The sequence below is a fragment of the Globicephala melas genome, chromosome 13 (assembly GCF_963455315.2).
Source record: "Globicephala melas chromosome 13, mGloMel1.2, whole genome shotgun sequence".
In the NCBI taxonomy this organism is placed as follows: domain Eukaryota; kingdom Metazoa; phylum Chordata; class Mammalia; order Artiodactyla; family Delphinidae; genus Globicephala; species Globicephala melas.
In genome coordinates, this window is record NC_083326.1 from 81,993,689 (window position 1) to 82,021,027 (window position 27,339).

Here is a 27,339-nt window from a genome sequence, read left to right on the forward strand (position 1 = left end):
GGTGTGTGGGCTTAGTTGCCTCATGGCATGTGGGATCTTAGTTCCCCAACCAGGGATCGAACCCACGTCGCCTGCTTTGGAAGGCAGATTCTTTATTTTATTTTATTTATTTTATTTTTGGCTGCATTGGGTCTTCGTTGCTGCGCGCGGGCTTTTCTCTAGCTGCAGCGAGCGGGGCCTACTCTTCATTGCGGTGCACTGGGTTCTCATTGCGGTGGCTTCTCTTGTTGCAGAGCACGGGCTCTAGGCACGCGGGCTTCAGTAGTTGCAGCACATGGGCTCAGTAGTTGTGGCTCTTGGGCTCTAGAGTACAGGCTCAGTAGTTGTGGCACACAGGCTTAGTTGTTTTGCGGCATGTGGGATCTTCCCGGACCAGGGCTCGAACCCCTGTCCCCTGCATTGGCAAGCGGATTCTTAACCACTGCCCCACCAGGGAAGTCCTGGTGCTCTTTACTCATGCTAATCATTGCCATTGTCGATTGGGCTCTTGGAATAGGCTAGACGTTGTACTAAGTATGCTCCTTGTACTATCTCTTGTGATTTTCACAGCCTGGGGAGTGAGGGTAGGTGTGGTTCCGCAGTGAATGACTTGTCCGAGGTTACCTGGCTGGTAAGCTGTGGGGCCCTGTGACTGTGGTGTGGCCCCACTGCTACGGGAGAGGAAGCACCAGAGAGAGTGGTGGGAGGACCGAGCTGGGAGGCTCGCGTATTGTAGAGCAGAGTAAGAACCGGGACTCTGGAGCCAGACAGCTTGGGTTCAAACCCCGGCTCTACCACTTATAACTGTGAGATCCTGGGGAAATTGCTTAATGTCTCTGGGCCTCAGCCTCCTCTTCTGTAAAATGGGGGTAATAGTAATACCAACCTCATAGGCTTGGTGTGAGGATTCATTTGTATTTGCAAAGCACTTAGAAAAGTACCTGGCCCAGGTACAACGGAAACTCTCTCACCCTTGTTCCCATGATGTTGGGACTGCTTTTTTTTTTTTTGGCCATGCTGTGGCATGTGGGATCCTAGTTTCCCCACCAGGAATTGCATCCGGGCCCACGACAGTGAAAGCACTGAACCTTAACCACTGGACCACCAGGGAATTCCCAGGGCTTCTTTTATAAGGGTTAAATGGTTTAGAAGAATGTGATTCCAGCCTAGCCTCGAGGGTGGTAGAGTTAGGGCTTAGGGAAGAACCCTCTGTCAGAGGAAGTATTAGGAGCACAGTTACTAAGGTGAGGAATTATAGGGTCTCCAGGAAAAGGCAGAGAGTGTGGTGTGGCTGGAGTTGAGGGTGTGTTGGGGATAGTAGAGGAAGATGAATCTAGCCAGACTAGATGGTGCAGGGCCTTGACTTGCTGTTTGGGACGTTTGAACTCTGGTATCGGCAATGGGGAGCCATGGAAGGTTTTGGAGCAGAGGAGTTCCATGATGAATTCTTGAATAATGTTGAAGATGTTACTATTTACTGAACACCAGGCAAGAGCCTGGATCCTTTTCTTTCATTCTTACTTAATCCTCAGAACAGCTCTTAAACATATGTACTGTCACCTCCGCAGAGGCTTACAGAGGTTCTGATCACCCAGCTAGTAGATTTCAAGCCCCAGTCCCTCTGACTTGGAGTCTTTTCTACTCAACCACCCTCTCACCGTGTCCCTTGCTGTTAGTTGAAAACTGGGCCTTTGAAGTCTTCCAGATGTGCAGTTCTGCACTCTGGGCCATGTACAAATGGAACTTTGCTGAATGTCCCAAGGGGAAGGCACTCCCTGCCTAGCGGAGAAGCCTTTTGGAAAACTTCACAAGTGCCTGTGGCACGTGTCTGGAATTTTCAGCCAGGGTCTCTGTTGAGCTCAGCTGATTTCTGCTGGATCCAGGGCTGATGAAGGAGAGCTCTAGGGCTTCCCAAGGTGGCACTGTGGTAATCAATGTTGGGAAGGCGATTCCCTGGAGAAATGAAACTGAGAAAGTTTAAACAAGAGCAAGTTTCTCTCTGGTGGAACTTCTTCTGGGAGGCCTTGAATATGCTCCCCAGAAGGGATGCCTTAAGCTGATAGAAACACGGGAATTCCCTGGCAGTCCAGTGGTTAGGACTCCATGCTTTCACTGCCAAAGGCGTGGGTTCAATTCCTGGTCGGGGAGCTAAGATCCCGCAAGCTGTGCGGTATGGCCAAAAAAAACAAAAAGAAAACGGATGGAACCACAAACTCTTCAGAGGAGAATCTTCTGGGACTGTGGTTTGACAGCCCTTCTTGGGAGCATTGGTCTAACCCAGGAACGGACCAACTTTTTCTATAAAGTAAGTATTTTCAGCTTTGCAGGCCACACAGTCTCAGTGATAACTACAGGTGTCCCCTACTTTTCGAAAGTTCGCTTTACACCACCTCGCTTTTACGAAAGACCTACGTTAGTACCTGTTTTCACTAACCTGAAAGAAACCCAAAAAGAATTTTTACTTTTACCAAAGAAAGGTAAAAAGCGAAAACAGCATTTGCAGTGAGCCGTTATAGAGGCAGCCGCACCCCAAGGGGTGAGACTGGCACCACCAAACTCCCTTCCCCGGAACCGCACTCAGCATCTCGGCATCAGGTCGCCAGAGCTTTGAGCTGTGTCTTTTAGCATCTGTGCTTTAATCCCGGTTTATTTGTGCATCTGTTAGTAAGATGTCTCCTAAGGTAATTGCTCCATCCCTTTAGGCCATTTCACCTTACAAAAGGTTTCAGAGGTACATTATAGGGGGAAACCTGTACTCAATTCTGCTATTTTAGCTCAAAAGCAGCCACAGACCTTAGATAAATGAGTGGGCATGGCTGTGTGCCAGTAAAACTTTATTTGCAAAGAAGTACACTGAAGGCCAGTTTGGCGACCCCTGATTTAAGTGGTCTCCAAACTTTTTGAGTGCACACCCCGCTCAAAATATTGTCAACACTAGGTTCAGTATTTGTATACATGTGTATGCACCCTATGTGTATATGTATACGTATATGTATGGTAATGAATGATATGTGTGCTAATAAAACATAAGTATTAAAAGGTACATAGAGGACTTTCCTGGTGGTCCAGTGGTTAAGACTCCACACTTCCACTGCAGGGACGCGGGTTCAGTCCTTCGTTGGGGAACTAAGATTCCACAAGCTGTGTGGCCAGAAATTTAAAAAAAAAAAAAGTACATAAAGACAAATCAAAACAACAACAAAAAAAGTACATAAAAATACAACATTGAGGGCTTCCCTGGTGGCACAGTGATTGAGAGTCCGCCTGCTGATGTAGGGGACACGGGTTCGTGCCCCGGTCCAGGAGGATCCCACGTGCCGCGGAGCGGCTGGGCCCGTGAGCCATGGCCGCTGAGCCTGCGCGTCCGGAGCCTGTGCGTACCGCAAGGGGAGAGGCCACAGCAGTGAGAGGCCCGCATACCGCAAAAAAAAACAAAAAACAAAAAACATTGAAAAGTTGAAAGGATGAGCTGAAAAAGGAATGTCATGAGAGTTCTTAGGGTTTCCGATGGATTACATAGGATTGTCTTTGGACACTTTAGAAACCCTGGGCTGAAATACCCAAAGGTCAAGTCTTGCCTTTAATATTCGTTTAGTGAGGCCCCTAGAGGGACAAGGCCCAGTGCTGGAAGCTAGAGAAACAGGGAAGTAGAGTGGAGGAAACCAGACGTGTCATTACATCTTCAGAACGTGTTTGGCAAGCGTAGCGGTGGAGGAGAGTTGGTGGAGGGACACTTACCACCGTCTGAAAATACTTGCCTAAACGTTTAGTACCTGTCATCCTCCCTGGGGCAGGGATTCTGCTGTCTTCCTGCTTTTTCTCCAGCGGAGCCACAAGATCCTTAAGGCACATAGTAAATTCTCAATGAAAGTTGTCCATGAGGGTAATTCTCTGGCGGTCCAGTGGTTAGGACTCTGCACTTTCACTCCTGAGGGCAGGGGTTCAATCCCTGGTTGAGGAACTAAGATCCCTTAAGCCGCGCAGCGCAGCCACAAAAAAAAAAATAGTCCATGAACGAATGAATGGCCCTGTCCTCACCTGGGAGGCCATGGAACAGGGGTGACTTGGAAGGTAAAAACCTGAGGACATCAAAATTAGCCAGATGAAGAGAAAGGCTAGGCCTGTTCTCTACCCCCTCCCCCCAACCTGCAGGTTCAACCTGTTAGTGGCTTGTGACATTGATTTGCAACCGGCAGGTTTTTTGTGTGTTCTTTTTTTGGAATAAGAGTGGAATGAAACAGAAAGCAGCAGCATGCGTCACGTGTAAGAGGAGGCTGGGTTAGCACGCTTTCAGGGTAATTATTGTTTGGAGAAACTTGTTTCTGTTATAAATGGGTGTGTGTCTATTTAGGGAAACCTTTGGAATACTGGTCGATGGTGGTCAAAAGAGTTTGTAAATTACTGCATGAGCCCTCAATCCTCTCTTAATAGATAGTTTGCATCGGAGGGGGGGCCAGCAGGCTCAGGCAGCGCTCGGTGACCCAGGGTGACTGTGGCATGGCGGCTCCAGTGAACAGGAGAAGCCCAGGCTTGGGAAAGGAGAGTTGTGTCTTCCAGCTGTTGGGCGCCCGGGTCAGGCCAGGCATGGGAAGGCTGCCTTGGAAGGGCCTGGCCTCGGTGCCAGGTGGCAGGGGTCTCCATGGAGCCCAACAGGAGTGAGAAGAGTGGTTGGCATCCGGGCGTGGTGGGCAGACACCCAGCGAGGCCAGCCAGGCCCTGCCCTTCTCAGGAGCCTCTTCTTGGCTCGTGCTAGAGGTTTGGTGTCCCCGTGGCGGGGTGGTGGTGTCAAGAGGTCCGCGGACCAGAGTGAGGTGGGGCTGGCCGTCCCTCACCCTTTAGGACCCATATGGCCAGGTTTAAGCAGGCCTATGGCTGGCTGGGAGCTGTTTATTTTAGGTTAACGGCCCAGCACTCTGGCTATATTTACCTTGCGAAGCTGCTTGCAATCTGATCTGATCTCTCTGGGACTCAGCTGGGGCCCTGGGAGTTGCCTGCCAGATTCCGAGATGGCCCCCCCTGGCTTTACCCTCCCTGCCCTTGGGGAGATTTCCAAAGTGGGACGCATTCTGAAAAAAGCAGTAGTTTTTATTCCTGTGAACAGTTTTCCTCAGGAGCCATGATTTGTGCCAGCCATTCGTTCACGCAGCCCCAGGACACTGAGCTTGGTCCCCAATGTGGGAACGGTACACACAGCCCGCCAGCGTGCTCCAAGTTCCAGGAACTGTAGGGTCCGGCGAGGATGATGGGGTTTCTTCTGGAGCACGGCAAGGCCCCTTCTCCTCAGAAGGCCCAGCGTCACAGGCTGAGCTGCCCAGGCTCCCCACCAGCCCAAGACCTCGGGGGAAATTCTGGTGTCCCCAGGCCAGGTGTGTCCCAACAGCTGTGTGTACGGCTCTAGAGCCTGAGGGTCCGGCAAGGTGGTCCCTGTCCTGCCAAGGTGGCCATCTGGCCAGCTGTGCCGTGGGGCACGCATTCTCCTTGTACCGAGGGTTTGGAGCTGGAGCAGGCCAGGCCCAGAGTGGGGGGTCTGAGCCCCTCACCCTCCCCAGGGAACAGAACACGGGCACACAGGGTCAGCTCCCAGCAGCCTCAGCTGAGGGCGTACAGGGGCTGTTTGTCTTCCACTTTAAGCCCCGCGTTTTTCTTTTTAACTAAGAGTTATTGAGTACCTTCTGGGGGCTGGCCCTTTGTTAAACCCCTGTCAAGACCTCATTTAATCCCCTCAGTGATTGTCTTAGTCTGTCTGGGCTGCTATAACAGAATACCACAAGCTGGGTGGCTTATAAACAACAGATGTTTATTTCTCACAGTTCTGGAGACTAGAAGTCCAAGATCAAGGTGCCAGCAGATTCAGTGTCTGGTGAGGGGCTGGCTTCCGGGTTCATAGACACTGACTACTGTCCTCACCTGGCAGGAGTGGTGAGGGGGTCTCTGCTGGGGGCAACTCTCCTGTAAGGGCACTAGGGCACCACCCCCAAGACATAATCACCCCCAAAGGCCCTACCTCCTCACACCATCACCTTGGGGGTTAGGATTTAAAATATGAATTTAGAGGGTTTGCAGACATTCGGTCTGTAGTAGCAGGTGTGAGGAAAATGGTATTACCCCCTTTGCACAGAGCCTCAGTTTCCTCATTTGTAAAAAAGTAATAATAATGTTGCTAGTAATCATTGACACTTTATTAAGCGTATATATATATATATATATATGACAGATCTTGTGCTAAGGGCTTTGTATTCATTAATCTGTTGAACCCTCATAACAGCCCCTATTTTATAGATGTAGAACCTGTGGCATAGAGAGGTTACCAGCTTTGTAAGTGGAGGAGCCAGTTCACTCCGAATGGCTCTGTAGAGGTAGAGATACCAGGCTTAAGAGAACATATACCTGTATATGTGTGTGTCGTTCCCCCTGCCCCTGCCGCCGTATAGACCCCCAGCAACCAGCTCAGGGCCTGATGCACCTAATGGGTCTGGACATTTCAGGTGAGTGAATTAGTAGCCAGTGGACCTGAGGCAGCCAAGCAACAGACTCTCCTGCTGGTCCCTTCTCCGGTTTCAGGTTCCGGGGCAGCAGGCCAAAACAGGAAGAGGAAGTGCTGGGGAGGGGGGAACGTGGCAGGAGGTACGCCCTGCCGGAGGTGCCCCCCTTCTCCAGTGTGGTCAGGCCCGGGGACAGAGACCAGGGAGCCCGGGGTGCAGCCCTTAACCTGCCGTGCCCTGGTGGCCTGCCCGGATGCCCTGCATCCCTCACCCGCGTGTGCTGAGCAATCTCAGCGTTGGCCTTAGGCCACCAGTGAGTGATCCTAAAAATGGTCAGAATCCTCATGGCACTGCCCCAGATTTAGATGGGCTTGAAACATTTTACAAACTCCTGGGATGAAAAGTTTATACAATCATCAGTTGTGGGAATTCTAAGACAGAAGTCTGTGACTCCTGTTGAAATTGTCTGCAAAGTCATATGACTGTATATACCTGGCTGTCTTAAGGCGTATCCAGTATTTTCACCAAATTCTCAAAGTGTCCAACCCCAGATCAGCTCTAGACAGCGACCTTAATTTTGCCACATACCCTCCTTTTTCAGAGACAACAGGGAAGGTCTTGACCAAGGTCACCCAGGGAAGCAAGGGTGTTTCTGGAGCCAAAACCCAGGGCTGCCAATTTGGCTTTGGTTTTCTCAGGCTGGACAGGAGGACAGAAACCCAGCGGGTTTCATATAGAGACACTGGGATTGAGGGTGAGGTTTTTAAACTGAATAACAATAATAATAGTAAAGCCTCTTTTATTGAGGGTTTACTCTGTGCCAGGCACTGAGTATTTAATGTGGGATTAACTCAGTCCTCACAACTCTGAGTGATGTACCAGTCTTTTTTTTTTTTTTTGGCCACACCGTGCAACTTGTGGGATCTTAGTTCCCCGACTAGGGATTGAACCTGGGCCCCGGCAGTGAGAGCACCTAGTCCTAACCACTGGACTGCCAGGGAATTCCCCCAATTTTCTATTTTTTTAATTATTAATTAATTAATTGATTAATTTTGGCTGATCTGGGTCTTAGTTGTGGCATGCGGGATCTAGTTCCCTGACAAGGGATCAAACCTGGGCCCCCTGCATTGGGAGTGCGGAGTCTTACCCACTGGACCCCCAGGGAAGTCCCCCAATATTCTGTTTTTTACAGATAAGGAAACTTAGGCCCAGAAATTTAAAGGAACTTGCCAGAGCCTCACAGCCTAATAAAGGGCAGAGCAGTCAGGGCTCAAAGCAGGCAACCTGGTTCCAGAGCCTGTGCTCCTAACCACTGCCCTACACTGCCTTTCCAGGCCTAGGAAGGCTGTGGAGGTACAAGAAATGAAAGCAAACAGGGCCAGGCCTTACAAACAAGAAAGCTGGGAAGGAAGGAGCCCACCCCCTCCCCCGGAGTAAGGAGGGGTCGGGGCAGGTGTGGGGCTCGTGGGTACATTTCAGCATCAAGCCTCCCCCTTCTGAGCCTGGCACACACAGCGAACCCTTTATGAAGGTCATTCTCCTTAATGGTGTTGCCGTTGGCACTTGCTTCCCCACTCCCTCCAGCCTCTGCAGACAGACCCTGGCAGTGTGCCCACTGCCCGCTTCTCCCGGCCCATATCTGATGAGCTGGATCCTTCACATGGGGGTGATTTGCAAGGCCCAGGTGACAGGAGGTGGGTGGCGGGCCTGGAGCATGCCCCTGGTGACCCCAGATCCACAGGTCTCCAGGAACTGGGGATCAGCCCTGGGGCCCTGAGCCCAGCACTGGGGCTGGAGGAGGAGATGGCCCTGGGGCTTGCCGACTGCACCGCAGCACCCAGCCAGAGCCCAACTCTTCTGGGAAGCCTCTCTTAATTCCTTCTTGGTTGGTGCACTGTGTTCTCAGAAAGGGCCCAGGCATGACCTGGGAGGGCCTTCATCCCTTCACCCCACCCCTCTCCTTGTCCCCAGAGCAGGGCATGAGGAAACCTCTGCTTGGGACTTCCGTGGTGGCGCAGTGGTTGAGAATCTGCCTGCCAATGCAGGGGACACGTGTTCGAGCCCTGGTCCGGAAAGATCCCACATGCTGCGGAGCAACTAAGCCCATGCACCACAACTACTGAGCCCGCGTGCTGCAACTACTGAAGCCCGCGTGCCTAGAGCCCATGCTCGGCCACAAGAGAAGCCACTGCGATGAGAAGCCCACGCACCACGATGAAGAGTAGCCCCTGCTCTCTGCAACTAGAGAAAGCCTGTGCGCAGCAACGAAGACCCAACACAGCCAAAAATAAATAAAATAAATTTATTTTAAAAAATAGAATAATTTTCAATAAGAAACCTCTGCTTGGGAATTGGGAGTGTGGTGCCAACAGGAAGGGAGCCTTTTTTCATTCATGTAAACTTTTTTATCATAGTGAAATTTACATAAAACTTACCATTTTAACCATTTGTGATGATTACTATTTGGGAGGTGTTTGCCATCTACCAGGAGCTCTCATTTAATTGTTAAAATAATCCTGTTAACTGATACCATATCCCTACTTTACAAATAAGAGAGTTGAGGCACAGAGAGGTTCAGTGACTTTCCCAAGGACACGTAGCTCGTGAGTGGCAGAACTGGGATTCAAATCCAGGCAGCCCGGGCTCCAAGCCTGCGCCCTCTACCAGTACTTCCTGCCGCTTCTCAACCCTAAGTGGGTGGGTCGTCTTATCCCCATTATACAGATATGGACACTGAGGCTCAGAGAGGCTAAGTGACTTACCCAGGGTCCCAGAGCTTGATGGGAGGAGAGCTTCTGAGCCATGACTATCCTGTCACTTAGCCCACCTCTTCCTCCCCCCCCCCACCCCAGGTGGCGATGGTGGAGGTGCAGCTGGACGCTGACCACGACTACCCGCCGGGGCTGCTCATCGCCTTCAGTGCCTGCACCACGGTGCTGGTGGCCGTGCACCTGTTTGCGCTCATGATCAGCACCTGCATCCTGCCCAATATTGAGGCGGTGAGCAACGTGCACAACCTCAACTCGGTCAAAGAGTCGCCCCACGAGCGCATGCACCGCCACATCGAGCTGGCCTGGGCCTTCTCCACTGTCATCGGCACGCTGCTCTTCCTGGCTGAGGTCGTGCTGCTCTGCTGGGTCAAGTTCTTGCCTCTCAAGAAACAGCCGGGTCAGGTGCGGCCCACCAGCAAGCCCCCGGCCAGCGGCGCAGCCGCCAACGTCAGCGGCAGCACCGGCGGCATCACCCCAGGACAGGCCGCCGCCATCGCCTCCACCACCATTATGGTGCCCTTCGGCCTGATCTTTATCGTCTTTGCTGTCCACTTCTACCGCTCACTGGTCAGCCATAAGACGGACCGACAGTTCCAGGAGCTCAATGAGCTGGCCGAGTTTGCCCGCCTGCAGGACCAGCTGGACCACAGAGGGGACCACCCCCTGACCCCCGGCAGCCACTATGCCTAAGCCCTCCTGGGCTGGGCACTTCGGAGCTTTGGCCTTACGCCCTTCCCCACGACCTTGTCCCGGCCCAGCCTCAAGGACAGCCCGTATAGGGGGCTGGGCTTTTGTCAGGGGGCAGAGAGTGGAGGGAAGAGGCTTTTTTTTAAAGAGAAATTACTGCACTTTGAAACTTTCCTCTAAGAGAATAAGCACTTCCTGTTCTTCCAGCTCCAGGTTCACCTCCTGTTCTGAAGCCACCGGTGGGAGCCAGAGAGGGGACAAACGCTCCCTTTGTCCCTCCTCCTCCCCTGTGCCAGTGCCACCTGGGTGCCTCCTGTCCTTTCCGTCTTGACCCCCCTCCCCGTTCAGTGTCGATTGTGTGCGTGTGTGTGCGTGTGCGAACGCAGAAATATACTCATAAGGGACACCTCCTCTTGTGTCTGTATTTGTTGGGTCTGGACTGCCTGGTATTTTCTCCTGGTGCCCCAATAGGTGAGCCTCTAAACAAAAAAATTTTTTTCAACATTTTGGGAAATTTCAAACCTACCCCCAAAAGTTCCATGAAGAGTAACTGAAATATATATACAGTCAGTTCTTATTCGCAGTGGTTCTGTTCTATAGTCACAGAACACTGAATTAGTATTTCTCCTAAGAGAAATATGGGGTTATGTTCCTGCAAGCCTCTGGTCACAACATTTTTGTCAACCAATCAATACACAGCCTTGTGTTTTGTGTGTTTCTTTTTAAAGACGCCTTAATATGTTATATATAACATTGAACTTACACGCTATTGCTATCACAACAGCACTATCACTCACTTGTGACTGAAACTTACATAACACACATTTTCTCCGTAAGGCACATCACAGCCTTCCTGTGCTCTGAACACTAGACAGCACTTCATTGTTACCCTTGGGGACCATCTTAATTAGTGAAATCACCAACAAAAAGCACCAAAATGTGAAAAACGTAGCACTAAATAGACTGTGAAAAGGATACTTGTTTACAGCATGAGCTGAAAGAAGGCAGAGGGTCACCTTGTTTGACCTCAGCAAGTAGGCAAATTTGCAAATACTGAAAGTGTGAGTAATGAGAATGACAGTATGTTTTCTCCCTGAGCCATATGCATTAGTTACAGATTTCTTCCTTAAACCAAGGACATTCCTCTACAGAACCACAATTCGATGATCAAATTCAGGAAATTTGACATTGATGCGATACTATTATCTAATACAACAACATTCATTTTCAGTTTCCCTCTTTGTCCTAATCATGTCCTTTCTTGTAGTGATTTTTCCATCCAGGATCATGCACTGCATTGGGTTGTCATGTCTCTTTAGTCACCTTTTATTTGGGACAGCCTTTCTTTGTCCTTTGTAATATCAACATTTTTGAAGAGTCTGAGCCAGTGTTTTGTTTTTTTTTAACATCTTTATTGGAGTATAATTGCTTTACAATGGTGTGTTACTTTCTGTTTTATAACAAAGTGAATCAGTTATACATATACATATGTTCCCATATCTCTTCCCTCTTGCGTCTCCCTCCCTCCCACCCCTCCAGGCGGTCACAAAGCACTGAGCTGATCTCCCTGTGCTATGCGTGAGCCAGTGGTTTTGTAGAATGCTGCCTCTGTCTTGTTTCTCTGATATTTCCTCATCTGTATGATCAGGTTATGCATTTTGGGAGGAATTTTTTCTCCATTTTGCAGATGACAAAAATTGATGTCCAAAGAGGATGTTTTCGAGCCTGGAAATCTGGCTCAGAGCCTAGACACTCAAAAAATCTTACGTAGACTGATTCTGGCTTTGCTTAAGAAATCGGAAGATCCAGCAGCAGCATTACTGGGCCTGCCTTCTTGCAGAGCAACAATGAACAGGAGCTGAGTTGCAGCTACCTCTTACCCAGGAGATGTATTTGCCACAGTCCCCACCACTCCCTATTGTATGACACCAGCCCAGCTTCATATGTTACTCACCTGGCCCCAGAGGGCATTTGTGTTTGACAGCTCATTCTGTCCCATAAACCTGATACAGAAAGTGGTTTTATAAAAACACAAGTGCTCTGGCTGAAGTGAGAGTTGGTTGTGGGAAAGTGTGGCCTTAAGCTTTTGTCCTTCTGTGCAGACTTGGACATGGCCACAGCAGCTTGGTGGGCTGAGTGGAGGAGGGGGACCCCTTTATCCTACTGCAGCTTGCCTCTGTCCTGCATGATATACACCAGGACCCACCCCTCCCCTGTCCCCAGAAGGCCCTCTGACTGGGACCGAGTAGGGTGGGGCAGGTGCCCCTGTGTGAAAATCTCCACTGCTCGCCAGAGAAAACCTAGGCATCTTTCATCCTTCCCCTAAGATACCCACCTCCCTGCTTCTGCAGAGACCTGGGTAGATAATACATTCATAGGTTCCAAACACAGCAGTGAAAAATTGCTGTCCCTCCCCTGTTCCCAGGTTCCCAATTCTCCCCAGAGACAACCATTGTTGCCAGTTTATTTTGTTCCCATCTAGACATTTTATACATAAACAAGTACACATCCTACCTTTTCTGAAAAAATGGTAGTTTTCTATACGCACTGCCACTGTTCTCACCTTAAGAGCAGACAGGCCTAAGTTTAAGCACAGTCACTTTCTAGTTTGGTGACTTGTGAGCCTCCCTGAACCTCAGTTTCCTCCTCTAAAATGACACGAATAATAGCAGGACACCTCATAGGTTGTTGAAGGGTCATGGGAGAGCACCCGTGTAAAGCTGTCAGTGCTGGGCCTAGCACTGAGTGGCTCTGTGGTTGGTTATGTGTCCAGAGGCAGCCAGGCTCAGCTTCCTGGCTTCAGAGGTACCGACTGAGAACGATGCCATGGGTCGGGCCACCTGCTTGGCATTTAGATGGCAGAGAGAACGTCAGTATCAGTGAACGCTTTACTATATGCCGGGTACTTGCTGAGGGCTTTATGAACATTGTGGTATTTCAGGGTTATTTCATGGTATTACACCGTTGAAGTTGGGTTGAATAATTCTTCTGTAGAGTGTTTACATCATAACATGTTTAGCAGGATCACAACCTCTACCCACTGGGTGCCAGTAGAATTCTTCCCTGCCAGCTGTGACAACCAAAAATGTCTCCAGACTTTGCCAGATGTTCCCGGGGAAGGAAGGGGGACAAAACCACCCTCCCTCGGGTTAGAACCACACCTTATTTCATTCTCCAGTAACCACAATAACCCCTGGTGGTAAGTACTGTTATTGTCCCATATTAGAGGAAAGGAAACTTGAAGAACAGAGAGGTTGGGTGACATACACAAGAACACACAGCTAGTAAGTCAGTGCTGGGATTCACACTCAAGGAGTCACTGCAGAACTCCTGTTCCTACCCATTATGTAAGAGTTCCTCTTATCTTGCAGGAATGTTGTCTAGAATTATAGAAAGCCCTTCCCAGAAATCTGCTTTACAACTAATCTTAGTACGTGTTATTTTTACGTCTGCTAGAAAATCCTCAAAACACCTCTGTGAGATATCTGAAGTCCCGTTTTACAGATGGGGCAACTGAGGTCACTTACTTAGGATCACAAAGCCAGTAAGTCAGAGGTTCTCTGCCCCAGCTGCAGAGAGTCAGCTGGGGCGCTTTTTGAAGGCCCAGGCCTCACCCCAGACAGATGAGAATCTCTGGGCATGGGATCCAGACATTCCTAGCTTTTAAATCTCCCACAGGATTCCAAGGTTGGGAGCCCCTGTGTTAGGCTGAGAAGCCAGGTCACATTTTAATGCCAAATCTTAGTGACCAATGTACCCAGATGCAGACTCCATCTTCTCGGAATATCTCAGAGATCAGAGACCTGGAGGCACCTACCCCTTTCTGCCCCAAGGTAAATTCATGCAACCCATGGGGACCCCTCTTCTCTACCTGAAACCCCTCCTGAGGCTCCCTCGCACCCCGGCCACCCACCACAGGCCCCGGGCTCACGCTGCCAGGCTCTCCTTTATTCTGGGGTGCTCAGGGATGGGGTCCAAGAATAAAGGCGTCCCCAAGGCCAGCAGGGGAGAGGAGCACTGGCCTCCTACTGGTCAGGAATGATCCAGTGCTGGGAGGAGCAAGGTGCCTTCGGAGGGTGCCGAGTGTGTGCCCAAGTCCCCCTTTGCTCTACCAGTGGGAGCCGCACCGGTCCAAGCAGTTGGGTGACTCCGGTTTGAATTCCTCCTGAAGCGCGGGTGTTCTTTCTGCAGGGGCAAGGTGGGTGGGGTGGGCGGGGCTGGTGTCTCCAAGATGCTGTATCAATGCTCTCCCCTCGACCCCACTTATTACCAACACCAGGAGGGGTAGCACTAAACAAGGGCCCACAAGACAGATAGGCAAGTGGAGGCCCAGGGCCCTCCAGGGCGAGCAGACCACCTGACTCCAATCCGATTAAGCCCAGGGTGCAAACGGGAGGATTTGGCAGGACTTCTGCAGGGAAAAGAGTTTTGAAGGGGAGGAAGCAAAAACGACCAGCAGGACTGCGGGAGGCAAGAAACCCACCCTCTCTGGTCAAGCCCCTGAGACCCTAGGCCAGAGGAGACCCCAGGAGCTACCCAGACCACATCAGAGGGTGGCAGGTGTGCCCGCCTCTCACCTGGCATCAATCTCCTTCTTCCTGTGTCTTCTTGAACGTGGCCAAAGCTTCCGCCAACACGTCGTCAGGATCTAGAATTTTGACCTGGAGGGAAGCAGCAGGGGTTGGTTTGGGGAGCATGGAAGGCCCAGGCTGCCAGCCTTCGGGGCGCTCCCTGCTTTGGGGGGGTACTGCCAGCCTCCCTGGGGTCGCCCTGACTGAAAACAAAACCGTGTCTGTTTCCTGGCCGGGCTGGGCTTGGACAGGCTGGGTGTGGCTGTGGGTGCTGTTTTGTCTCTCCCTGGGCTGCATGTGGCCCCAGGATCCGGGAGAGCTTCCCACCTCAGGAATGGGGAACTGGGTGGGCTTGGGGGCCTCATCACGGCCACAGTCAATCATTGTGCCACACTTGGCTATGTTGTCGACCCAGAGGCCTTCGAACAGCTGACCATGGTCCAGGTGGAAGAAGCGCCCCCACCCATTCTTCATGCCTCTCTGCCAGTTGCCTTCGTAGCGGTTCCCGTTCTCTGGGGGAAAGAACAGGGAGTCAGGGGTCTTGGCCCACAGAACCAGGCCAGACTACATATACCCGGGCTGGACCCTTGCCACTGCCGGGCCAGACATCATGCCCACCAGAAAGCCATAGAGCCCTGGGGTGTGAGCGACTTCCGGTTTCAGACCTGGTTCACATCTCACCTCCACTACCTCCCGGAACTTAGATGAGCACCATAGTTTCCTAGCTGTAAAAAATATAGCGAATAATACTGACAGGCAATGTTCTTCCTGCACTTACTCTGTGCCTGGTTCCATGCTGTTTCTGACCTCACGTCTCACAAAAACAGTTCTGTGAAGGATGAAGGATTCCATTTTATACATGGAACTTGAAAAGCTCCAGGAATTTGACTGATTTGCACAAGGTCACAGAACTAGGAAGTGGCAGAGGCAGGGTTTCAAACCAAATCCTGTTCATATCAGGAGCCCCGGCTCTTAATCGGGAATCAATTCCACTTCCCACTGGATCTCGGTGGTGGTGGTGTAAAAATAATAATAATAAAGCCAACATGTCTCAGCTCAGACACTTACCAGCCGTGTGACCTTGAGCAAGTCACTGAACCATTTTGTCTCATTTCCTCATTTGTAAAACAGGGACAAGAATAGCTCCTCACTCATAAAATTATTCTGAAGATTAAATGAGTCCATACACAGACAGGACTTAGAAGAGTATTGGATGAACTCTAGGTCAGAGGTCAGCAAACTTTTTCTGCAAAGGGGCAGATAGTGTTTTCGGCATCGCGGGCCATAGGGTCTCTGCTGCACATGGTCAACTCTGCCATTGCAGCACAAAAGCAGCCCGTGGGGACTTCCCTCGTGGCACAGTGGTTGGGAATCCGCCTGCCAGTGCAGGGGACACGGATTGGAGCCCTGGTCCGGGAGGATCCCACATGCCGCGGAGTGACTAAGCCCGTGCGCCACAACTACTGAGCCTGCGCTCTAGAGCCCACGCGCCCACGTGCCTAGAGCCCGTGCTCCACAACAAGAGAGGCCACCGCAATGAGAAGCCCGCGCACTGCAACAGGGAGTAGCCCCCGCTCGCCGCAGCTGGAGAAAGCCTGCGTGCAGCAACAAGGACCCAACGCAGCCAAAATTAAATTAAAAAAAATAAATTTATATTTAAAAAGACCCAACGCAGCCAAAAATAAAGTTAATAAATTAATTTTTTTTAAAAAAGCAGCCTGTGGACGATACATAACTGAACGAGCACATCTGTGTGCCAATAAAACTTTATTTACAAAACACGTGTTGGGCTGGATTTGGCCAATAGTTTGCTGAGCTCATACAAGGATGTACTGATTCTGAGCACTTACTATTCCGTGTCATGCTAAGCGTTTTACAAATATAAACCTCATTTAACCTTCACAATAACTCTAGTTAAGCTTTATTTTTTCCTTACTTTACAGTTGAGAAAAATGAAGCAGAGAGAGTGTAAAGAAATTAATTGCCCAAGTTCCCACAACTAGTAAGAGCTTGAGCTAGAATTTGAACCCAGGCTGGCCGGCTCCAGAGTCCAAGCCTTAGAAACGGTGCACTTAGAGCTCCTTCACTGTGCGGGCCACAGAAGGTGCTCACTGAAAGCAAGCTATTACTACTAGGAGATGCACACTGAAATCAGGCACGGAGGCGGATGCACGGGGGATTGAGAATGACAGAGTGGCTACCCTTAACCCTCCCAGCTGCCCAATGCCTTGGTTTAGTCAAATCTCTTTGGAGGGACTTCCCTGGTGGCACAGTGGTTAAGAATCCGCCTGCCAGTGCAGGGGACACGGGTTCGAGCCCTGGTCTGGGAAGATCCCACATGCCATGGAGCCCATGTGCCACAGCTACTGAGCCTGCGCACCACAACTACTGAAGCCTGCGTGCTTAGAGCCTGTGCTCTGCAAAAGAGAAGCCACTGCAATAAGAAGCCCATGCACTGCAAGTAGACCCTGCTCGCCGCAACCAGAGAAAGCCTGCTCGCAGCAACGAAAACCCAACACAGCCAAAAAAAAAAAAAAAAAAAAATCTCTTTGGAAGTTGGAATCTTGAGTTTTCAGGAGACTGGGCTCTGGTTTGTGTCCTCACCAAGAGTACCTACTTACTACATGGCAGGCACTGGGGAAACAGTGGGGAACAAAACAGACACATTCCCAGTCCTTCTGCAGGCTCACAGTCTGGAGGGGCAATGATACTAGCTTTATCGACAGCCTACTACGTGCTAGGCCCTGTTCTAAGCACTTTACACAGACTCCCTCATCTAATCCTCCCCATAGCCCTATGAAGTGGGTACTGCCATTATTCCCATTTTACAGGAGAGGAAACTGAGGCACAGAGATGCAAAGTAGTTCGCCCAAGATTATACACCTAGTTCTAAGAAGGAAAGGAAGCAAGTGCTGAGAAGAATGTGCTTTAGGTGGAACGTACAAATGCAAAGATCTGGGGGAATCTTCTTTTTTTTTTAATATTTATTTATTTGGCTGCACCAGGTCTTAGTTGTGTCACATGGGATCTTTGTTGCTGCCTGCGGGATCTTCCTTGCGGCATGCAGGATGTTTTAGTTGCAGCATGCGGGAATTTTTTTTTTTTTTTTTTTAGTCGTGGCATGTGAACTCTTACTTGCAGCATGTGGGATCTAGTTCCCTGACCAGGGATCAAACCCAGGCCCCCTGCATTGGGAGCGTGGAGTCTTAGCTACTGGACCCCCAGGGAAGTCCCTGTGGGAATCTTCTTTCTATTCCAGGAAGAGGGAACAGCAGTGCAAGGGCCATGAGGCAGAAAGTGGGAGCAATTGAAAGAAAGTTAGTATGGCCAAAAAGAAGGGAGTCCAGGGGAAGAGGGGAGGTGAAACTGGAGTGGTGAGCAGGGCCAGATCATGCTGGGCCCCACAGACCAGTCAGGCCTCTGAACGGAGTCTGAGGGCAATAGGGAGCTATGGAAAGGTTGAAAGCAAGGCAGTGACAAGGTCCAATTTATGAAAAGTTGGCTCTGTTTGCTTTGTAGAGAATGGATTAAGTCCTGATACAAATGCGAGCTTCTCAGAACTCTTTCCTCTGCCTGGGAATGTTCTTCCCCAGCGCAATACATATCCCGCTTCCTTCTCCTCCTTCCATTCTCCATTCAAACAACACCTCTTCAGGGAGGCGGTCTCTGACCAGAAGCCAATCTAAACAGCCCTGACCCCAACTCCTTTGTCATTCTCCAACACGTCTTCCTGTTTTCAAGGGCAATTCCTTAGCACTTCCGACCTCAGAACAGACTGCGTAACCTTGAGCAAATGACTTAACCTCTCTGTGCCTTTGTTCATTTGTAAAGTGCGGTGTAAGAGCACCTATCTTATAGGATTGCATTGTGGATTAAATGAGCTCAGGGCTGTATAAGTGTAGGCTATGATTATTACGACCATAAGACAATGTCTTAATTGTTTATATTTATTGTTAGGCTCCCCTTTTAGAGTATAAACTTCCTGAGGGCAAGGACCGGGTCCTGTCATTCAGCTTAACCCAGTCGGGACAGGTCTATGCGGGGACTTGGCCTGATGGGTCGTGGCCATGAGGGGCCCAGAGGAATGTGACTTGAGGGCGTGGCCGGGTGGGCGTGATCCACAGGCCATTTGGGGTGGGGCTAAGCACTCACTCAGGCGTAACATGCCCTCCCCTTCCGGCTTGTCCTTGCACCACTGGCCCTCGTAGATGTCTCCGTTGCTGTAGTACATGCGGCCCCAACCGCTGCGCTGGTTGCCACACCAGTCACCCTCGTAATACTCCTTGGGTCCGAAAAACTGGATCCCATAGCCCTGAAAGCACGAAGGTGTCCTTGTTCACGACGTCCCACACCACTAGGAACTCCCACCATCCTCCCTGGCACCCAAGCCACACACCTGGGCTTCTCCCCTGCTTCCTCCCCCAGCCCTACATCCAAGCTGACGGTCGTGTATCGAAAAATCTCCCAGGCCGTCCATTCTCCTCTATGCCTTCCTGCAGCCCACCATCATTTCATCCCTTCTCACTGGTCTACCTCCTCCACTCTCCCGTTCTTCCCTGACCCCATGCATCTGCCATACAGCTCCTAGGAGATCTTTACGTTGTCTATCCGATCACATTTGCCCCGTCTCCTCAACTCTGATTTGATCCTATTAAAAGTCGCAGATGCCTGACAATCAGATCAAAGCTACGGACTTTCTCCCCAGAAAAATGGACATAATCACTTATCATGCAGCCGCAGAGAATCACCACAAACTCCCCGCAGATCACACCTGAAGAGGTTGGGTTATGCAGCCCAAGTCTACTCTTCAACATCCTCATCCCCTACATAACCTTCAAGGCCTCACTCCCACCCCTGTGGGCAGACACACCTTGCTGTTTATTATATCCTTCCTTTTGGTATTTCCTCTTCTCCTTTTTTACTCCCTAACTCCTTGCATCTTACGGTGTCACCTTCTACAGGAAGCCTGCCCTGAATTCTCAATGAACTGCCTCTGGACTTTCTGTAAAAACCTCTATCCTAGCACCATATTATATGTAAAATATTTATTTTGGGAGCTTTATCCCCACTGGCCAATAAACATTTTGAGAGTAGAGATCATGAAATGCTGGGCTCTACAACTTGCCAGTGGTGTGACCCCAAGAAAGGCACTTCACCTTCTGCGCCTTTCTGAGCTTGTTTCCTCATCAGTAAAACGGGAATAATAATGATGATGATGATGTTGTTTTGTTGATGTGAGAGTTTACAATATATCATGTTCCAGGGTTACGGTAGCTGTTGTTCCATAGCAATACTGTATTATTATCTGTCTCCATGACCTATGGTGAGGATTCAGGTGTTGATGGGTTGGGGGCATGCCTCTGGCTGGTTTCTATCCCTCAAGACCTTCCTCTCTTGGCCAAGGGTGTGGCCTCTGCTTTCTTTCTTGCTCCCACTCTTCCAAACCCCCGCTGCCACCTCTTATCCAGTCCCAACAGAAGGGGGGTTCTCAGAAAGGGATGCCAGGGGAAAAGAAAGCCAGGAAATGAGTGAGGAGGTTGGGAGGAGACTTTGGCCCCTCACAGCCTGGCTGGCTTCTTGTAGCCACAGGGTTTCATGGGCTCCTCCCTGGGCCCTCTCCTCTTGCTTCCTGTTTCCTGGGTTTTGTTCTGAGAAGCCTTGATGTTCCCCCACCCCTTCCTTCTCCCACCCACACAGCAACCCTGTTCTCCTCCCCTAGATCCCCCCACCCTTTTCTCCCAGGCCTCTCTGACTGCTCCCCCCCCACACACACACACAGCCTGCTTTCAGCCTGGCCCACACCCCAGGGCATGATGGGAACCACTCACACATTTCTTATCGCCTTTCCACCAGCCTGAGTAGACTCTCCTGTAATTTCCGGTCTCTTGGTCAGAAAGGCTGAGGGTGCCATAGCCATCTCTCTTCCCAAATTTCCAGTCCCCCTCATAGATGGCTCCGTTCTTCCTCCAGACCTGTGTTCCTTTCCCTAGGGACACAAAGATGAACCAACATGGTAGACATGGCCTTTATGGGGCTGGGGATGCCGGGAGGCAGGTGCTGTGTCTGCTGGGCCTCAGGGGCCCCTAGACTGGACAATTCTCAAGAACTGGGTCAGGGTCTGTGCCCGGTCTCCAGACCCCCAACACCCAGGAAAACCCCCCAAAAGTTCTATTTCTACAGCCCTTTGCCCTGAAGCCAAACTGACATAGCAGACCCCAAGTAGAAATCTGCCTCTTCAGTGTTTCAGCTTCGTCTTTTCTTAAATTTTAATTTTTATTTATTTATTTTTGGTTGCATTGGGTCTTCGTTGCTGCGGGCGGGCTTTCTCTAGTTGTGGTGAACGGGGGCTACTCTTCCTTGTGGTGTGCAGGCTTCTCATTGCAGTGGCTTCTCTTGTTGCGGAGCACGGGCTCTAGGCGCGCAGGCTTCAGTACTTGTAGCACACGGGCTCAGTAGTTGTGGTGCGCAGGCTCAGTAGTTGTGGCGCATGGGCTTAGTTGCTCCATGGCATGTGGGATCTTCCTGGACCAGGGCTTGAACCCGTGTCCCCTGCATTGGCAGGTGGATTCTTAACCATTGTGCCACCAGGGAAGTCCCAAGCTTCATCTTTTAATAATACTGAATGGATACACCAGGTGGTCAGGATTTTTAGAAAATGTTCTGCTTATCTCTTCAGTTCTCCTGAACACACATGGAGACCCATCTCCTACTACTCCAACCCCTCTGTGTCCTCCACTCCCGTTTTCCATTCTGCCCTCCAACCACTGTGGTTTCCATGCTGTTCTTGGAACCCACCTGTTATGCTTTCGCCTCAGGGCTTTTGTACCTGCTTCTCCTTTAGCCTGGAAAACTCTTCCCTCTATATTTGCTCACTCCCTACCTCCTGCAAGTCTTTGCTGAAATCTCATTTTCTCAATGAGGCCTACCCTGACCATCCCGTTTAAAATTATTCCATATAAGCTTCTTTTAATCCCTTACCCTGTTCTGTTTCTTTCGATATCACTTCTCAGCTCTTAACATAATAGATAATTCACTTATTTATCATTTATTGTCTATTGTCTGTCTCTTCCAGGAGAATGTACGCTCCACAAGAGCACAGACTGGTCTGTTCTGTTCACTGCTCTATATCCAGCACGGAAGAACAGTGTCTGGCATGTTGTAGGTGACCAATATTTGTTGAACAAAGAGATGAATACAATATTTGCGGAGTACCTATGCACGCCAACTCATGTCTTGGTCCTTGGTAGCTCAGGAACAAATCCAACATTGTCCCTGTGAGCTTTTTGATCTAGTGCAAGTAACTTAACTCTCTGGGCCTCAGGTTCCTCGTCTGCAAAATGGGGATAAGAGTATCTCATGGGGTTGTTCTGTTCACTAAATTCATTAATATATGTAGAACACTTAGGACAATGCCTGCAAATAGAAAAGATGATATCAATGATTTTTGCCCTTGAGGTGGGGTCCAGTCACATCGCAGGGGATGAAGGGTTGTTTACATCTGTTCTTCTTCTAGTTTATTTCCTTTGGGGACACAGCCCTCCCTCTCAGTCCTTCAGGTTTGCATGGGGCTGACTTCTCCTCCTGGCAAGCCTAGCCAATCAGTGTATTCTATCCACCCAGGCCTCTGTGACTGGTTCAGTGAAGGGCATGTGACCAAGTTGGTCCAATGAGACTGTTTGTCTCCCAGATGAAGGCAGAACTTACCAAGGCCTAAGAGGCGCTATACGATTGGCCCTCTTAACCTGCCCCTTTCTCACCTCCTTCTCTGTGTTCCAGCCCACTGGCTTCCAGTCCGTTCCTTGAACAAGAGGTAATAGTGAAAAACACCCCCCCATCTCTGATTCCACTATCTAGAAGACATGCTCCCCCCTGCCTGGCTAATCATTTGCATCCTCTGGGCTCGGCTCAAACATGTTCTCATGGCTCCTTTCGTGGCTTCTCTCTGGTCCCCTTTACATCCTGATGATACCACTTTTAGCTGTGTGGCCTTGAGTAAGTCACTTCCTCTCTCTGAGCCCCAGTTTCCTCATCTGTAAAATGGAACATTACCTACTGTGCAGGTTGTCAGTGAGACTGGAAGGACCCTGAGTGTTGGGATTCTTCCAGATGCCCGGTATAGGGCCTGGCACAGACTAGGAGCACAATGAGTATTAGTGGAGTGAGTGGTCTGGGTAACCACTGGGGCCACCCTATCCTTGCCCTGAATGACGGCTCTCTTGACTGCTTCCAGCCTGCTTATACTACAGCAACCCACTTCAGCGTGGTCGAAAGGTGAGTCAAGAGAGGGGGCATTGGACCTGGGTTCTCTGACAGATCTGCTTTCTGCAGCCCCAGCCCCATCAGCTCTATGCCTCCAGGGTCTGAGGGGAGGCAGGGCTCACACGGGAGGACTCAGAGGGCCACACCAGCCCACAAGGTCATATCACAGGTAGGGCAGCCAAGTCCAGAGAATGGGAAATGACTTACCCAAAGTCACACAGCTACTCAGTAATAGAGCCAGGCTCAGAACTTCAGGGTCCTGACACCAAGTCCAGGGCTCTGTCCACACCACAGGCTGCCCACAAGGATTGAAACATGCAGGCAGACATCTTTAACCGCACATAGAGCTCCAAGCAGCTGCTTAAACCCTGGCCTTTAAGTCAGTGCTGAGGGTGGGTGTTGTGTTACACACTGGGTGAGGTCAACTTTGGGGGCCTTCTTGGACAAGGAAGCTCTAAGTAGTGATCCCTGCCATGGTCAGCCCTCCGAGAACACTCCAGAAGTTCCCTTCTGCACAGACTCTTGGCTAAATACTTGATAGATGTCATCTCTTAACAGATAGGTATTATTCCCATTTTACAATGGGGAGACTGGGGCTCGGAGTACTGTAGTAGATCTCTCAAGGTCATAGTTACTGGAGCTGAGATTCTGACCAAGCTCTATGGGCTCAAGCACTTAACGCAGGAAGGCAGGAGAGAAGAATGGTTAAGAGCAGAGAATCTGGAATTGCAAGACTGGACTGAGAAGCCATAACACCTCTTTTGAATAAAAACTTATTATTTTTTTTCAGGGCTTAGTTTGTATCACAAAGAGCCCCGTACTTCCTGCTAGTTAAACTGAGCCCAGCCCAGTTAAAGTCAGAGCCCCAGCCACTTGGGGTGGGGGGTGGAAGTATAGGGGGTGGGGGGGGTAGGGGGTGGGGGATAGCGGGTGTCCTCCCTCGCCCCCTACTGGTTTGAAGGGCTGAATTTGAAGACCAGAATCCCAGTTGCAAGCTGCTTTCTGGGGGCCACCTTTTCCTCCTGCTAGCCAGCCCCATGCTTAGCCCAGGTGTCAGAGGTAGAGAATGAGCTGGTGTCCTGAGAGTCCCAGCTGAGGCTGTGGCTGGTGCCTAAAGACTGCTCTGTCCCCTACTGGCCCCTTTGCTCAGCTGAAGCCAGGGCCGAGTTGGGTTCCAGAACCCCAGCAGGAGGAGGCCCCTGGTTGGTCCAAGTCAGCATTCACTCCTCAGAGATACATGTTATATCCCCAGTGAGCTATGCAAGCTGCTTCCTTGGCCCCGGTTGCCCACCATGGCCCAGACCTACCACCTGAGCCCCCTAAGGTCCCCCACTTACCGTGTTTCATGTTATCCTTCCACTTGCCCACATAGTGATCGCCATTGACAGCGAACACCTGGTGCCTCAGTCCGTTCTTCTGGGCCTTCCGGTCCCATGCTTTCCACAGGGGCTCCGACTTTGGCGGGCACTTGGAGATAGGCATGGTGGCTGCTTCTGTGGGCCAGGGTGTGCTGGCAAAGGGTTAGGGACATCAGGGGCTCAGTTTGCCGTAAGTAATGCCGGGATCCTGGGGCTTCCCAGGGAGACACCTGTCTGAGGTCAAGTGGAACGCGTCACGTGTGTTCTGAGTCCCCAGGGCAGATGAGCAGCCCCTGAGGAGTTTTCTTTTGTGCTGGACTGACCCCCCTGGGAGGCTGTCTCTTCCCTTGCCTCTCCAGGGGCCCCTTGGGGCGGGGGATCTGATGGCACAATTGCTTGGGATGGGAACCCAGGGAAACCAACAGGGCAGAGGGGTTTGTGATGACATCAGCAAGAAGCTGCCCCGGGGGAGAGGGTGAAAGTCACGTATTTAATAACCAGTATGACCAACCAGCGTGGATGGGGGCCTGGAGCCCTCAGTCGTGAACACTACAACCCACTCTGGGGAGTTGGGGCCTAGCCAGGCCACTCTGTCTGGGCTGGCAGACAGCCGTGATGACACAGCCCACAGGGGCACCCCCGCTACCGCCACTGGCTCAACACCCAACATTTTAGCCCCCTGGGTCCCGCCCCCTATGCCTGGTGGACGGGATGGTAGAAAAGCCTAGGGGCTGGCTTGGCAGGGGTTTGTGAGCTGTCAGGAGAGCCCCTCAACTGAAGAGACTGCCTCTTGGGAGACCCCCTGTACCGGTTTGCCCGGGACTGAGGGGCTTCCTAGGACATTGGACTTTCAGTGCTAAAGCTGGAACAGTCCCAGGCACACCAGGATGGTTGATCACCCTCTGCCCTCTGCCCTCTGCCCTCTGCCTAGGTACTCTTCCTGTCTGCCTGGTTAGGTGTTTTTCATCAGACCAGGGCTCTCCTCCCCACCCTGCCTGGTGGGGTTTGGGTCTCTGCCCAGACTGGGAGCCCCCCGTCTATGCTCTTCATGTCCCCAGTGCAGACATTCATGTCTATGTGTTTCTCTCCAGGGGACTTGTGCAAGGTGACAAAGATGGTCTCCAAATCTGGAGATCTCTGTTTCCCCTCAGCAGGTACCATCTATCCTGCTCCATAGTTGGGAAATACACACACACACACTCAAGCAGTGCTAGCAGCCAAGGATGGGGGTGGAGGAGTGGAGGGATGGGGGAATGAGGGGATGGGGGTGGGGGACTAGAGTGAACTATTTAACCATCAGCAGGCAGAAGTCTTTTTTGTTTTTGTTTTTGTTTGCCGCACCGTGTTGGCCTGCGGAATCTTAGTTCCCCCGCCAGGGATAGAACCCAGGCCCCCTGCAGTGGAAGCACGAAGTCCTAACCACTGGACTGCCAGGGAATTCCCAGGCAGAGGTATTGACCAATGAGAATGACCTCAGGGCTGAGCAGGTTTCAGGAGATCTTGGTGTCCCAAGCATCCACCCACCCAGGACCAGCATCACAAGTGTGCAACCTGAAGAGTTGCACAGGGCCTGGTCCTTAGAGGGGCGTGTACTTGGTCTCGGCTCTGTCGCTGTTTTGAAATTCTTAATACTGTATGAGCTACTGCCTCACATTTTCATTTTGCATTGGGCCCTGCTTATCAAGGAGTTCCCTGTAGGGCCACAGCAGGGGCCTCAGTGATTCTGACTAAGCTGGCCAACTGTACTGGCTAGTACGTATTTTGACAATCATGCCTAGGAATTGGGAAAGTCACTCCAGGCAAGGAAGACAGCCAGGGTGAAAACTGGGCAGAGGGAAACAGTCTCAGGTCCTAAATTTAATGTTTTTCTTTTTTCTCCCATTTGCATGTATCATGTGTACTATGATTAATCTTTACATTGAAGTTAATTCGCTTAAAACATCAATACATTTATCCAAGGAAGATTTTGCAAACATTACTTGAGTCTTAGCTAGACACTGGGGCTTACAGTTGAGATTAGCAAATGTTCAGAAAGGTGTTAATGCCATATTAGCCCCAAACTGACACTTTCTCCTTGGTTTACTCAGAACCGTAAGAGAACCCAGAATCTAATAACTTTCTTACGATGTCATTGGGTGATACTTAATGCTTCATCCGTGTAACTCATCCTCTGTCCCACACTTTCAGGAACGTAGATGCTACCCTAGAGGAGGTTGTGGTCTTAATACATAGAGCTCCTGATAGGAAAAGAAAGCTTTGGGGAATTCCCTGGCGGTCCAGTGGTTAGGATAGGACTAGGCGTTTTCACTGCCAGGGCGCGAGTTAGATCGTGGCCGCAAGCCAAGCTGCGTGGCCACAAAAAAAAAAAAAAAAAAAAAAAGGGAAAGAAGTCTTTGCCACTCGGTGCGCGTACTCTACTCGTGTTGTTTTGATACTGAATAACAATAATTACCACCATGGAAAGTGGAAGGAGCAGGGCCCAGACGGCCGGGGGTCAGTCGCTAGCCCGCGCCTCGTCACACCTACGCCGGCTCACCTGCGCTCTCCTGCCGGGCGGATCCTGCATCTGGAGTCCTGGGCCGAGAGCGGTGGAGTCGCCGCCCGCAGCCTCCAGCCTCAATCGACCGCAGCGCGCGTTCCGGCGTCCCAAGCCCTGCCAGGGTCCCTATGGCAACGCGGGGCCCCAGCAAAGCCAGCCGGCAGGGCCCGCCCCTTCCTGCGGAGACTGTGAGCTCGGGGCCGCGTGTGGGGAAGGCTGTAGATCCTCCCGCGACGAGGAAGGACGTCTTCGGGCCTGCGGAGGTCGAGTACTGGCTGGTGCACCGGCCTGGTGGCCAAAGGCTGGTGGGCGAGCCCGGGAGACCTGATATCCGCGGAGCTTGGGCCACGGTGTGCCACGGGAGGTTACTGCCCTCCCCACCCCCGCTTCCCTCCCGTCCCGGTTTCCCCGGAGCAAATACCAAGCCCGATGCTGGCAGGAAAGTGTCAAAGGCTTTTCTGCCTTGTTGCAAAGACAGAGGGGCAAAATTAAAGGGAAAGCCAACATTACCCGTGTTCTTTGTTTTGTGATGGTTTATTAGACTCCTCTGAGAATCTGAGGGAAGCTATACTGCCCCTACACACCGGAAGATGCATATGATTTACATAGACACAAGTCGGCCCAAGTCATTCCTCAGCTCACTTCCCTACAGTGGTTCCCCTCACCACTCAGAGTAAAAGCCACAGTGCCTAC

The 27,339-nt window shown here is 51.0% G+C and overlaps 2 protein-coding genes across 3 annotated transcripts in view; one reads left to right on the plus strand and one right to left on the minus strand.

Annotated features, from left to right (window-relative positions):
- The window catches only part of LOC115855244 (calcium release-activated calcium channel protein 1), a 40,909-nt gene extending 28,284 nt beyond the window's left edge, over window positions 1–12,625 (plus strand). The window contains exon 3 of the mRNA XM_030860229.2: window positions 9,314–12,625. Within this exon, the coding sequence (XP_030716089.2) occupies window positions 9,314–9,922 (609 nt within the window). The 3' untranslated portion in view covers window positions 9,923–12,625. The remainder of the gene's footprint in view (window positions 1–9,313) is intronic.
- A 1,871-nt stretch (window positions 12,626–14,496) lies between these two features.
- On the minus strand, window positions 14,497–26,889 carry MORN3 (MORN repeat containing 3). 2 transcript variants are annotated; one of them, XM_060311189.2, is made up of 6 exons: window positions 26,644–26,889; window positions 24,087–24,341; window positions 20,319–20,476; window positions 18,643–18,802; window positions 14,818–15,002; window positions 14,497–14,580 (listed from the first exon to the last, which is right to left on the minus strand). In XM_060311189.2, the coding sequence occupies exons 2-6, from the start codon at window positions 24,229–24,231 to the stop codon at window positions 14,503–14,505; spliced, it is 726 nt and encodes a 241-aa protein (XP_060167172.1). In that variant the 5' UTR covers window positions 24,232–24,341; window positions 26,644–26,889; the 3' UTR covers window positions 14,497–14,502. The 2 variants fall into 2 exon arrangements, with proteins under 2 accessions (XP_060167172.1, XP_030716114.1); XM_030860254.3 differs by having other exon boundaries at window positions 24,087–24,259; window positions 26,644–26,888.
- Between the last annotated feature and the right edge of the window lie 450 nt (window positions 26,890–27,339).